Here is a 14889-nt window from a genome sequence, read left to right on the forward strand (position 1 = left end):
TCTCTCTCTCGCCCCCCTACAGGTACGGCCATGGGTTTGAGACGTTCTGTCTGGCATCTGACAGCGCCAGAACAGTTGTGGCTTCTGCATGCAAGGTCAGCTCACACACGCACACACAAACGTATAAGCACGCACGCACGCACTCTCACACCCACTTTTTCTTAGCGTGATAGTTGGGGCAGAGCTTCCTCAGTACAGTATTCTTGTACGACTTACATAGAATACGTTAATGGTTTTAATAAAAGACACATTATTATTATGTTGTGCACAACACGCAATAATGCAAACACTCGTGAAACTTTTACAATGCGCATCTTGACATCCAGTTTCATGCCCTGCATAGAGATTTCACTTCCTCCTTCCTTTGTCTCAGTTCCGTGAAAAGGGTTTTAATACAATGACTTGTTGTTTTGTCAGAAAGTGACTTTGCAAGTTCCCCATTGTAAGTAACCGTCACTGCACCGAACCATTGTTGAAGGAAACCCCAGTATAAACTGTACACGGAACATTCTATCCCAATATGAGCAGTTAAGTATGGATTAGATGGTGTAAACAACTATGGCTCCTTAATTCCCTTCCTTCACACCACTTCCTTCCTGGCCAAGCCTCTCGTCCTCTCCATCAACCGTGCTAGGTCTGTCCAACTCCCTGTCTTCCACCAGATGTTTCTCCCTCCTCCTCCCCCCCCCCCCCCCCCTCTCTCTCTTCCTTTCAGCCATCGTCCTGTCTTTTACTCCCCACTAACACCCCCCCCCCCCTCTTCCTCTGCCACACGTATACAGTAACTTGGTTGGCAGTTTTCTCCTTCCAGAGTCCTGCTGTTAACAGGACTGTGATCAAGGTCACAAAACAACTTATGATTCAGACTTTCTTTCTGTGTGGTTTTCTTCTTAAACCACTTAAGCCCTACTTTACACTTTCGATCGGTGAACCAATATTCTCCAGCGCGCCGCGCCCACCCCTCTAGACCCGAAGGCCCGCTGGCTGCGCCAGGCTAGGGGCAACGTTCAAGGTAGATTGAAGGCTGGCTACGCACGGCTACTTAGTGGCGCGCTATGAGCTTGTAGATCTGCTATTTTTCAATAGCTAAAGTTTAACATAATGCTTTAAACACCAAAAGGGGTTAACGTACCCTAACCCTGAACACAACTCAATGTTAACCACCAGGTGGAGTCCCGTGACTCCACCCCGCGACTCGTTATGATCTTGTCGTCTATGTTCTGCGCAGGCTTGCGTTTAAGTGGCTATTGGTCCTGCTCCTGCACATGTTCTTATTTTCTTCCTATAGTTAATACAGTAGGTGCAGAACTTAACAACCAGAGTGCTGTTTTCATAACCCTTCCACTGGAGGCGGAGAGCTGCCATTTATGTTGTCCAGAGCGACGTACGATAATAAGCAGGCTACTGTAATCACATTACTGTACATCAAATGCAGAGAGACAGCGTAGTGCCACAGTAGACTAGGTTCACAGGTAAACCAATGACCTAGCATCGGTCTAAGACGCAATATACTATATACACACAATATCTGTATATTGAAACAAAAGGATACCATAATTATGTGTATCTGTCTAGTAAATGGCATACTATCAAAATTACATTTCTAACATTGTGGTCATGAAAAAAGTCCAGTGACAAAAACATGAGAAGAATGACCACGGTACTGTATGTCTGCATGGTCGTCATCATACAGTATCTAGGTCAAGTGCTAATAGGGCTTTAGGTTGAGCTCTTTGATACTTCCTCAAATTATACGCTGGCTGGTGTGTTGTCGCCAATATTGCGAACCTATCATGGTCCAATATGCAAATTAAACAGCTGCATAAGGGCATACGGGTCAAGGTCAAGGTAAACTTTATTGTCCACAAGGGAAATTTGTCTTGGGCTTTCACCCCAGCTACAGCCACACATAAAACATCAATGACAACAAAAATACATTACAGAGGAAGACACAACATTACACAAATTGCACACATGATGTGGATAATCTAGCCTCACACAGTTACTGCTGTTTCAGAGCCTCGTTCAACATTTTAGTTGAAGCTGGTACAAACGATTTTTTAAATCTGATGTACTTCCACTTTGGTTCTTTGTATCTTCTCCCAGAGGGCAGAAGTACAAACTCGCCATTTAAAACATGGCTCACCTCAAAAATAGCCAATCTAAGCTCACAAATCTGCGTTGCGTCATCAGCGTGTTGTAGTGACCTTGTAGGTCTGCTATTTTCGGAGCTTCCAGATTCATATTTAAATCTTTAGTTGGAAGAATGCAATGGCATATCATCAGTGTTGAGTGTTGACCATAATGTAATGACGGATATGGAACCAAATGAACCCCCGACGGCCGCCGCCTAATAAACGATCAGCGTTTACTTTACTTTATGCTGCTATACTGTTGGTGTGAATATAAAATAAATATGGTGTTCTATAGTGTTTGGGGGGGAGGGGGGGGGGGGTCATATATATTCTTCCAGTCCCTGAGGGGGGGGTCCCGAAAAGAAAAAAATAATTAATCACATCTGCACCCCCCCCCCCCTGGTGGATGAATAACGATCAGTCCCTAATTGAAAACATATTCAGGACACAGAGCAAAGTGGAACTAAAATTTAATAATTTAAATAAATTAAATATCAGTGTAGAATAATAATGACACAATCTCAATGAAAGGCAGCAGCAAACAGGCATGCATGTTTTTAGCTGCAGAGTTGTTGCAGAGCTGCAGTTTTCAGGGAGTTTGTTCCAGATATGTTACACATTAATCTGAATACTATGTTTTAATTCTAGGGTCATGAAGCAAACCTTTACCAGGTGACCTTAGAGGTATGAACGGGTGGCACCTACGCAAGACTAAAGACTTGAGTAGCAGCGTTCTGAATGAGCTGCAATCACCTGTTATATTTTAGGGACATCTGTAAAACACTGGTACAGTAGTCAAGACTACTATTGGACATTTTTCTAGATCCTGGTTCGATATAAATCATTCAAATGCAAATGATTCCCAATCCTATATATACATGTTCCTCTCCATTGACACTATACTGTAGGAGTAGGCTATATGCACTCTACTTATCACACTAAAAGGATCACATGCAAATTCGTTGGTCGATCCATTCAGCAATAGGGTTCTAATAATCAGCTTAGCAAGGCTGCTCACTTATGGGAGTTTGCGCCCCCTGGCGTAAACACAGAAGCATTTATATATACTCACAGACAATTTTGGCTGGGACTTTAAGACGTCATGACGTTGAGACCCCGCCCGCCGGTGCACCAGTATAACAGTGCGTCAACGTGCCTACGTCTTCATTCATTTGTTTCTTCTCATGTGTTAACACAGCGTTGCGAAGTGTCCCGTTACGGATTAGTATCTGATTTATTTCCACAAGGACGAGAAGGTTTCTCGGTACCGCGGAAACTACTTTTCCCATAGGCTTCGAGAAGAAGAAAGACTGTAAGTCCGCTTTCTTTACTAGGTTAATACTAACTTAGTAGGTAATTTAGCTTTGTGTAGTGGCCCGGCGGCCCTAGCTGGCTTCTTAAATTACCTGTGTGACGGTCTGTAACGCGGCTAGCAACAGCCAGTTTTTGCTTCCACACAAACTTTTGTTGGCCTCAAGGTCTCGAACGTGTGACGGGCTCGAACGGTGTACAACCCTTTGCTAGCTTCCACACATGTGGCGGCGGCTAGTAATAGCCCGCTCTAGCCGACACACACACGTCACGCGGTTTTTCTAAACCCCTGACGGCGTGGTAACCTGAGCAGCATATAGTAATAATACTGTTTAGCTTCCACGTTGTGTGACGGTCTTTGATAACGGCTAGCAATAGCCCTATTCTCAGCTTCCACACGCACGTGGCGTCTTCTACAGTGGCTGGTGATAGCCCTGTTTTAAGTCTCCACATAAAGTGACGGTCTTTCACAGCAGCTAGCGATAGCTCTGTCCTAGCTTCCACTTAAACGTGGCTGCCTTCCAACTCGGCTCCCCACAAGTGAGCAACCTTGTGAAACTGCTTATTAAAACTGGGGGTTACTGATGTAACTATAGTTCTATTAAACAGTGAGTCTTGTTTGTGGCTTCCACGTGCATCTTGGCATTGCAGGAAAAGTGACGGTCTTTTACAGCAGCTAGTGATAGCTCTATCCTAGCTTCCACTTAAACATGGCTGCATACTGAGTCAGCCCCCCTCTTGCCTTTTTTATTGCTTCCACGTGCATCTTAGCATTATAAGATGTCTGACGACGCCGAGATAAACTCTGGGGAGTCCTCATCTCGGGACTCAGCATCCTCCTACACCTCTGACGAGGAGGAGGGTGATGAAGAGAGCAGCAACGAGAGCGACGCCGAGGTGGCAGATCCGCCTCCAGTCGTCAAGGCCGCTCAAGCGGCCGACGTCGCCACCCCCATTGCAGCACCAGATGCTGCTGAAGTTGCACCGGCCGACACCGCTGCAGCTCCAACGGCTCCAGCTGCTCCTCGAGGCCATGCGTACAATGGCCATGCGTACAATGGACAAGTCCTTCGCCGGCTGGCTCATGGGTATCAACCCAAACGTTTTCCACAAGGACCCGGACTTCTCCTTGCCTGCGGACAAGGACGACTCCAAAATTAATAAAGCTGCCTACAAGTGCGCCTCAACTGCGGCCAGAGCACTGAACGCCACGACCCTTCTGCAAGGGTCAGCGTCTCATGTCCTGCTGGAGGCGGGTGACGAGCCTACCCCCGGACACATGGCTGAGTTGAGGCGCCTGCACCTTGAGCTCCTCCGTCTCACTCAGGCCCAGGCGGAGATGGTGGGCGGAACCATGGCGAGACTTCTGGTCCTCGAGAGGGCCAGGTGGCTGGAGCTGTCCCCTAAAGTGGGACGCACTTCGTTGAAACAGAAAGTCTTCACTTCGACACTCTTCGCGTCCATGCTCGAGGAGATGCGCTCCCGCGACGGACAAACGAAGACTGACACGGAGGTCATCGGCGCTTGTCTCCCGGCGTCTGGAGCACGGCCCATGCAGGCTCAACCCTACAGGCCGACCTATGAGCGCACCAAGGACAGGGACGATCGTTCCAGGTCCAGGAGGAGCACCTTCGAGGTCCCCGACGCTCAGAGGGCTCCGTCAGCGGCGGCCTCATCTTCCCGCCCATCTCGCAACCGCAAGAGGGTCGACAGGCCCAGGCGCCCCTCGGCTTCTCCGGCCGGCGGCCCCCGCAATGGGGCCAGGAAAGGAGGGCCACCCGGCGGGAAGGTGAAATAACCAGACCTGCCCCACGGGGAGACATCGGACACTGTCTCCCCCACCCTTCCCCGAGTTTCTCAGCATAGTGGCCACGGGCCCCATGCCGGACGCTCTCGGTGTAGACAGGAAGAGGACTTGTTTTTCAAACATAAATGTCTCTCCAGTGTTTTTCTGTGCCACCACTTTTCTCAATAAAGCGGTGTTCTCTACTGAAAACCGGTCTCATGAATCGTCACTTGAAACTCAAGGGAATGGGCCCGCAGCCCGGGCCTTCAAGGAGGCCCGTGGCTGTCGGCCGAAATGCAAGTGTAACTGCCGAGGGTTACAAACTACAGTTTGCCAGGAGACCTCCCACTTGTGGGAGCGTTCTGTTTTCGCAAGCGAGTGGTCAGGCAGCCGAGGTTCTCCAGGACGAGATAACGTCTCTGCTGGAGAAGAAGGCTATACGTGTGGTGTCCATGGAGCAGAGCAACGCCGGGTTTTACTCCCGCTACTTTCTCGTGAAGAAGAAAGGGGGGGGGGCATGCGGCCCATTCTAGACCTACGTGCTCTGAACGGCTATTTGAAAGTGTTTCGCTTCAAAATGCTCACGAGCAAGGCTCTGCTGCGCATGATGCGTCGAGGGGACTGGTATACAACTCTCGATCTCAGAGACGCGTATTTCCACATTCCCATCTACCCACCACACAGAAAATCCCTGCGGTTCGGCTTCAAGGGACAGATATACGAATATCTGGTCCTTCCGTTCGGACTGTCACTAAGTCCAAGGACTTTTGTGAAGTGTACACAGACAATGTGCTATATCAACAAGCAGGGTGGCCTACGGTCCACCAAACTGCATGCGCTAGCACACAGACTGACGTTATGGTGCGACGAGCACCTTCTTTCGTGCAGAGCCTCCCACGTTCCGGGACTCCAGAACACGGGGGCGGATCTGTTGTCCAGGGGCCGATACCTCTATGTGGCTTGGTCACTGCACAAGACAGTGGCCAGGCAGATGTGGGAGAGGTTCGGCGAGCCACGAGTGGATCTGTTTGTGTCGGAAGAGAACAGCAAGTGTCCTCTGTTCTTCTCCATAGCAGGGACGGCTCCGCTAGGTTTGGATGCCTTGGCGCACCGTTGGCCCCAGGGCATACTTTACGCGTTTCCCCCGTTGTCTCTCATCCTTCCCACGCTGGAGAGGGTGAGGACACAGCGCCTGTCAGTGATCTTAGTGGCCCCAGGGTGGGGCTCTTGGAGGTCAGACATAGTCCCTCTCTTGTACGGTCGGCCCTGGCAGCTTCCGTTGCGCAGGGACCTATTGACCCAGGCGGGAGGCGAGATATTCCACGGTTTTCCACCCACGGCCGGAAGATCTAGACCTCTGGGCTTGGCCCGTGAGAGGTTGAATCTTGGCGCGGAGGGTCTTCCCCGGAGCGTCATCGACACTATTCAGTGTGCGAGGGCGCAGTCGACCAGGGATGCTTATGATAATGAGGTGGCGGTTGTTTGAAGACTGGTGTTCACCAGCTCAAGTTGTGCCATTTCAAGCACCAGTGAGGGTCGTTTGTCGTTCCTCCAGGACCTCTTGGACAAAGGCTGAGCCTTTAGTACTGTCAAGGTGTATCTGGCTGCTATCTCAGCCTGCCACATCGGGTTTGAGGACAAGACGGTGGGCCAGCTCCCGCTGGTGCGCCAGTTCATGAAGGGGGCTAGCCACCTTCATCCGGTGACCAAGTCTCTGGTCCCCTCATGGGACCTTGCTTTGGTTTTGGACTCTCTGTCCCGGCCACCGTTTAAGCCCTTGGAGGAGTTGAGTATGAAGCTATTGTCACTGAAGACAGCGTTATTATTATCTTTGGTGACCGCTAAAAGGGTCAGTGATATCCATGCTTTGTCCACAAGTGCGGAATGCATGAGGTTCAATGGGGATGCAAGGGTGGTCATGAAGACCAATCCGGCATTTTTACCTAAGAACCGCCTAGCTACCCCGGTTCCGATGGACTTGGCGGCGTTCTGTCCGCCCCCCTTTGCCTCTGAGGAGGATAGGAGGCATAACCTCTGTCCGGTGAGGGCATTGAGGTTGTATTTGGACAGGACTGAGGCGACGAGGAAGACTACACAACTGTTTGTCACCTGGGATCCCAAGACTGTGGGACTGCCTATCTCAAAGATTAGGCTTTCCCAGTGGATCGTGGAGGCTATAGAGCGGGCCTACTCTGGCAGGAATATGGTGCCTCCCGTGGGGTTGAAGGCACATTCCACGAGGGGTATGGCATCGTCCTGGGCCCTCTGTAGGGGGGTCTCTGTTCAGGATGTTTGTTCCGCTGCAAGTTGGGCATCGTCTTCCACCTTTGCCACCTTCTATAGACTGGATGTGACAGCGGCGCCAGTGGCGCATGCGGTCCTGGGCGTGGCCTCCAGTTAGTGGAGAGACTTAGTTCCCCATGGGGGACGTTGGTTTTCTCCAGGGCGTTAAGACGGTTGTTCTGTGCCGCCCCTCTTAGGCACATATGGCAGACTTAGGTCTGATTGGCCTTCCCAATGGGGTGCAGTAGTCCTGTTGAGGGACGTGCTGTGGTCCTTTGCTCACAGATAAAGGTACGGGCCCTAGGGGTCCAGACTTCGCGATGACAATAAGGGAGTTAATGAAGTCTCCCATAAGTGAGCAGCCTTGCTAAGCTGATTATTAGAACTAGGGGTTACGTATGTAACCAAAGTTCTATAACAGCGAGCAAGGCTGCTCACTAAGATTCCCTTCTTGTTGCTTGAGAAGAGAACAATTGTTATCGAATAAAGACGAAGTGACGTTGACGCACTGTTATACTGGTGCACCGGCGGGCGGGGTCTCAACGTCATGACGTCTTAAAGTCCCAGACAAAATTGTCTGTGAGTTTATATAAATGCTTCTGTGTTTACGCCAGGGGGCGCAAACTCCCATAAGTGAGCAGCCTTGCTCGCTGTTATAGAGCGTTGGTTACATACGTAACCCCTAGTTTCACACCCTAACCCATTATCACCTGTCCATTAACAATGGGACAGACATGCTCCTAAACATTCCACAACATTCACAACCCATGTCTTCAATTAGTTAGATAAATATGGAATTCCCATAGCCTACAACCAGAAATAATGGAATAATTTGTGTTACAACTGGTATTGTACCGTGACATTATGCTTACTGTACCTGTATGTAAACGACACACATCTACACACAGCAGACTCAAGACATCAAGAGTAACTGGTCAATCTGAAAGACATGTTTGACATTTTTCATTCATACCAATTGTCAGATATCAATTCACTTCATGTCCACAACTACGATTATTCTGTCATAGTTTTACCATCATCACAGTATGACTAAGGGACATGTGACCATCCTTACACAGAACTGTTATAACACTTCTTATTATACGCTAGATATTAATTAGATAAGAGTTCTAGGTTCACAGGATATTTAACATCACCATGGTGCATCGGCAAGAATGCATACACAGAGTTCCATCAAAGCCTTTTATAGTTCCGTTGCACACATGAGCATTTGAGATGAGCAAGGAGGTGGTGAGGCTTCACAGTTATGGTTTTTACTATAAAAAGACAGAGAAACATAATTACAATTCATTATATACACATCACATTTATACAGATACATAGACAATTAGGCCTAATGCAAACTTGGTACTCAAGGTGTGGGTGGGTAGCTACCACTAGATACATTAAAGAGTACCAAGCAAACTTATAATACAAACACATTTCAATGAACTCTATAGGTTAAATACTGCATTTCCATGAATACTGAACAAGTCAATTATGTGCACTGCGCATTACACACCATCTTCTCTATAGAGTTTCAAGGCAAACAGTTGAGATCTAATAATCACAATAACCAATAAATACATGAACTGAACTAACTTCATTGACGCATAACAAAGGCATGAGGCTCCAGGACAGAGGGCTCTCAGGTGGTGGTGGAGTTGCTCCTGATGCTGCCAAACAACAGCTGTAAAGACAGGCACTCTAGCAGTATATATAACTGTCAACTGATTAAGGTGTGAGTGAGAGCAGGTGAAATTACTGATTGAGAGGGAGTGACAGCAGGAAGTGGGTGGATCCAGTCCATGAGTAGGCCAGGGGGAGGGTTGCTGTTGATAAGTAGGATGACTCTTTTCTACACTAGATGTACAGGTAGTTACAGGATAAGTACAATGGACAGTATGACACACTGTAACATTAAGACGTGTCGTGTTCATTGTAGCAATAGTTAAATGAGTGTGGACTGTAAAATAATACTTCTATCCACTTACTGTCTGTAATTAAAGGAGATTAAACTAATGTGTTGTGAATGTGATGAGCTTTCTCTAATGAACACACATGAAGGATATGTAGCTGTCAACCCTTTATTTGTAAAAGAAGACATTTTTGTACAGGTATGACATAGTAAATATTTACAATGCATTCAATGAAGACAAAATACTATAGAGAATCTAAACAAAGGATCAAACTAATTGATTAAAATATGAGTTACAATTGAAAAGATAGCCTGGCATGGTCAGCCTAATATCACATAGACACACATTTTTCTTCTGGTTTGTCTGGTTTCCAGGCTACAATTGTACCTCTAGTATGAATATTAATGAATGTGACATTTTAATTGCTGACGAATGTGGACAACCACTGATTCTTACAATGTTATATCAGTATCAGCAGGTCATTATACAAGTTGAAAATCGTTTAAAAATAATGTTATAGTTCCAGCTAATCATGTATTAGCAGATAATTGTCGACACACTTATCTGCAACTCAACTATATTGCCTTCTTTGGGGGAAAAAAGCAATCATGATTTAACAGCTTTTTCCTCTGTGTGTCTTCATGTGTGTTTCTAGATTACAAGTCTGAGTAAAGCCCTTTTTGCAAATTTTACACTCAAATGGTTTTTCTCCTGTATGAGTCCTCATGTGTACTTTTAGATTCGTCTTTAGACTGCAGCCCATGCCACACACTGTACACATAAAGGGCTTTTCCCCTGTATGAGTCCTCATGTGTATTTTTAATGCCCCATTATGAATACAGCCCTTGCCACAAACTGTACACGTAAAGGGCCATTCCCCTGTATGAGTCGTCATATGTGATTTTAGATTACTCATTGTACTACATTCTTTGCCACACACTGTACACATAAATGGCTTTTCCCCTGTATGAGTCCTCATGTGTGCTTTCAAATCCCCAGTGTGAAGGCAGCCCTTGCCACAAACTGTACACTTAAAGGGCCTTTCCCCTGTATGAGTCCTCGTGTGTACATTTAAATTTCCATTGTTAGTGCAGCCTTTGCCACACACTGTACACGTAAAGGGCTTTTCCCCTGTGTGAGTCATTATGTGTGCTTTTAGGTGAACCTTTTGACTAAAGCCTGTGCCACACACTGTGCAAGCAAATGGCTTTTCCCCTGAATGAATCATTGCATGCTTCTTCAGATTTCCCTTTAGGCTAAACATTTTGCCACAATCTTCACAACTAAAACATTTCTTACCTGTGTGACTCCTCATGGAGTGACTTTGTTTTGGTGATTTGAGGTCATGGAGCAGCTTGTTGCTCAAAGACAAACGCTTTCCTCCCATGTGTTGTATAGTGTGTGATTTCAGTGTGTTTATACCTGACTGGTCATCCGTGGTCTCATCCCACTCATCACTGTCTTCAGTGATGTCAGATTCAGAACAGTGTGAAGAGAGGAGCTGATCATCACTAGTTGGTTGTGATGTTCCACAGTCCACTACATCAGATTGTGTTTCCATGCTTTTGTCTGATCCACCATCCTCCTCTGATCTTTGAAGTAGCTCATCGTGTTCCCCATTAATCTGTAGATACTCGGGTTCCTCTTTGATCAGACTGGAGGTTCTCTCCTCTTGTTCTCCTTTAATCTGTAGAGACTCTGGTTCATCTTTGATAAGACTGGAGGTTATCTCCTGTTCTTTTTTAATCTGTGGAGACACTGGTTCCTCCTGGACCAGACTCCTGGACCAGGTTCTCTCCTGCTGCTGCTCAGGGAATACCTCATCTTTACACACAAGGGGGTGTATGGAGTCTAGACAGAAGATACAGAGGAGAAACACATCATTACATGTTTGAACATGAACTCTTGCTGTTAGTTCCATACCTGCCCTAATGTTGTTTTGATTTCAATGTGAAGTGTCATGCAAATTATTTTCTTACTTCAACAATGCATCATTTCTAAAACAACCATATCCTTGTTTCTCAAATGTAAATGATCATTTGCTATACAACCCTATTGCTATCAGATGTATCCTCTGTTGTTTTAGAGTGCAACACGTTTAATGAGTTAGCTTACTTTAAACAGTCTATGATTATTAATGGTCAACATTTAAATAAATTATTTCACTATTTGATTCTGTTGTTAATGCTAGTTTAACAGTCAAACTAACATGAGTGGGGGGAAATACAACTAGAATACTATTGACTATTATCTATGGAACATTTTCACCAGTTCCTCTTCCATTCCAAATAGTCACCAAATAGTAATAGTAATAGTAGTGAAGGTTTTACCAACCTGCTCTGTGTATTTGGTTTGGTTGTAAAACCATATCCAGTAGTCTGCGTTGGCGGTCAGTTTCTTGCTTGATGTGGAAAGCTTCATCCTCGTACTCTGTTAGAATTCTTCCAACGACCCCAAATATCTCTTCAGCAGCAGCAGATAGTCTCTGGTTGAGCAGGGACTTCAATGTTTGTAGTAAAGCCATAACTCAAAACCTGCCCAAACAAACTGATACTAGATCTATTTTAAAGAGAAAATCTAAAGTAGCCTACTAAAGTTTAAAGTAGAACTAAAACAAAATGATTCAGCTAGTGTAGAAAGGAGAAGTTCAGCTCTTAACAACTAGCAGAGATTAAAGTGACTCCAAGCAGAAGAAACTCTTGTTAAATACTAACAGAGGGCCCTGATGGTCCAATCAGAATGAGGGGGCGGGACACAAAACTGGCCAATCACTGCTCCAAACAACAAGGCAATTCAATGAGTTTTATATCAAACATTAAGCAAATTAAACATATCAGATTCAGTAAAACAAATAAAAATAAAGTAAAAGCTGCATTATGTAACTTTCCTATTCTACCCCGTATTTGAACCTTGTTGCCTTAATTGAAAACATATTCAGGACACAGAGCAAAATGGAACAAATGTAAATGAATTAAATATCAGTGTAGAATAATAATGTCATAATCTCAATGAAAGGCAGCCGCAAACAGGCATGCATGTTTTTAGCTGTGATAAAAAAGAACAGAGTTGTTGCAGAGCTGCAGTTTTCAGGGAGTTTGTTCCAGATATGTTACACATTAATCTGAATACTATGTTTTAATTCTAGGGTCATAAAGCAAGCCTTTACCAGGTGACCTTAGAGGTATGAACGGGTGGCACCTACGCAAGACTAAAGACTTGATTAGCAGCGTTCTGAATGAGCTGCAATCACCTGGTATATTTTTAGGAACATCTGTAAAACACTGGCACAGTAGTCAAGACTACTATTGGACATTTTTGTAGCTTCCGATTGGATATAAATCATATAATCTGACTAATGTGGCTGGTTAAAGTTCTGAGGCCATGACTACAACAAGGTTTGAAGCTAAGCGCCTAACTTTTAATCCATTGTCCTTGACTTCAAAACAAGTACTTTAGTTTTGTCTTTGTTTATTTGAGGACAATCTTGGTATATCCAATTTGGTATATCCAGAATTGATTTGTTCAATGCATATTCTCAGTGTTTCTATTGGACATGGCATAGTAGGTTTGTGTGTCGAGAAAAAGGAACTTACTTATAGAACAATAGAGCAACATTTCTTATCTGCTATCCAAAATGGGATTTTTTTTTAATATGTTTTTTATCATATTTGTAAAAGACAGCCCTCTCCCTCTCCACAAGTGCAGCAAAGCATTATGGTCATTGTAGTAATCCACCAGTGTCCATTACATCACAGACACTTTGAAATACTAAAATGTCTAAAAACACAAATGTCCCACATAAACCCTATTTTATGGTTGCCAAAGGGCTGAAGTGGCCCTTTAAACATGCATGTGTGAAATGTCTATTTGACCATGAGAGAATGACTTCATACAATGACTATTGCTGTGTGCAGTCACTGGGTGTGGTGAATCTAGGATTAGGAATGTGACAAATAGCTCAAGTTGCTTTTGTCACCTATCAGATGTTGTCACAGGGATGCTAAGTATTTTCCAGTCAAAATTATTTAAATGCAAATGATTCCCAATCCTATATATGCATGTTCCTCTCCGTTCACACTATACTGTAGGAGACGGGAGTAGGCTATATGCACTCTACTTATCACACTAAAAGGATCACATGCAAATTGGTTTGTCGATCCATTCAGGAATAGGGTTACACACCCTAACCCATTATCACCTGTCCATTAACAATGGGACAGACATGCTCCTAAACATTCCACAACATTCACAACGAATTTCTTCTAACACGGTAGATAAAGGTGGAATTCCCGTATCCTACGACTAGAAATAACAATGCACTGGTATTGTACAGTAAAAATAAAATATAAAAAAATATTTCATTCATACCAATTGTCAGATAACATATCAACTCACGTCCACAACTACTATTATGTTGTCATAGTTTTAACCATCATCACATTATGACTAAGGGATGTGTTACCACCCTTACGCACACTTGTTAGAACATGAAGCATTTCTTATTATACGCTATATCTACATGTAGTCACAGGTTAAGTACAATGGACAGTATGCACTCTGTAACATTAGGACTTACTCCTGCCATGTTCAATGTAGAACGTTCAAGTAAAATATGTGTAGACTGTTTAATTTAATTAATACTCCTATCATGTTCCTTATAGTAATAGTTTGGCATGCAGGATGTAAAATGAAACTGTTTTTGTCACTGTATTGTTCACAGTACAAGTTGAAGGTGAAGCACATGTGTGTGATTAGCTTCTTGTAATGAACACAAGGGTCTTTAGCTGTCAACCCTTTATTAGAAAAATAAGAAAATACAGTTTTCTTACAGGTATGACATAGTACATATTTTCTGTTACAATGCATTCTATGAAGACAACTATTCTATAAAGAAAATCTAAACAAATTATACAACTAAGTGATTAAATATACTAGGTTCAATTGCACCACTAGTGTGTGAATATTAATGAATATGACATTTTAATCTCAAACAATAAAATCAACACAATATTTTTTGGCGTCTTCAAATTCCTGCCCTCACTTTTATCTTCAATATATACTTTGCTCAGCCAATCATCACTATGGGGTGATCAGCCAATCACAAGTCAAAAGGAGGGGATAGCGCCCCTCTCATTAGCGCTCATCATTTACAGCTTTTTCCTCTTTGTGTGTCTTCATGTGTGTTTCTAGACTACCAGTCTGAGTAAAGCCCTTTTTACACTCAAAGGGTTTTTCCCCTGTATGAGTCCTCATGTGTACTTTTAACTCCCCAGTGTGACGCCAGCCCTTGCCACAAACTGTACACGTAAAGGGTCTTTCCCCTGTATGAGTCATCATGTGTACTTTTAATGCCACATTATGAAAACAGCCCTTGCCACAAACTGTACACGTAAAGGGTCTTTCCCCTGTATGAGTCATCATGTGTGCTTTTAAATCCAGATCATGACTACAGCCC

The 14889-nt window shown here is 44.6% G+C and overlaps 1 protein-coding gene across 1 annotated transcript in view; it reads left to right on the forward strand.

The window, feature by feature from the left end:
* The window catches only part of elp2 (elongator acetyltransferase complex subunit 2), a gene marked incomplete at its 5' end in the record, with an annotated part of 121763 nt that overhangs the window by 88730 nt on the left and 18144 nt on the right, over positions 1-14889 (forward strand). The window contains one exon of the mRNA XM_083783380.1: positions 23-95. Within this exon, the coding sequence (XP_083639506.1) occupies positions 23-95 (73 nt within the window). The remainder of the gene's footprint in view (positions 1-22; positions 96-14889) is intronic.

The sequence above is a fragment of the Protomyctophum parallelum genome, assembly GCF_964188405.1.
Source record: "Protomyctophum parallelum genome assembly, chromosome: 1".
Taxonomy (NCBI): Eukaryota; Metazoa; Chordata; class Actinopteri; order Myctophiformes; family Myctophidae; genus Protomyctophum; species Protomyctophum parallelum.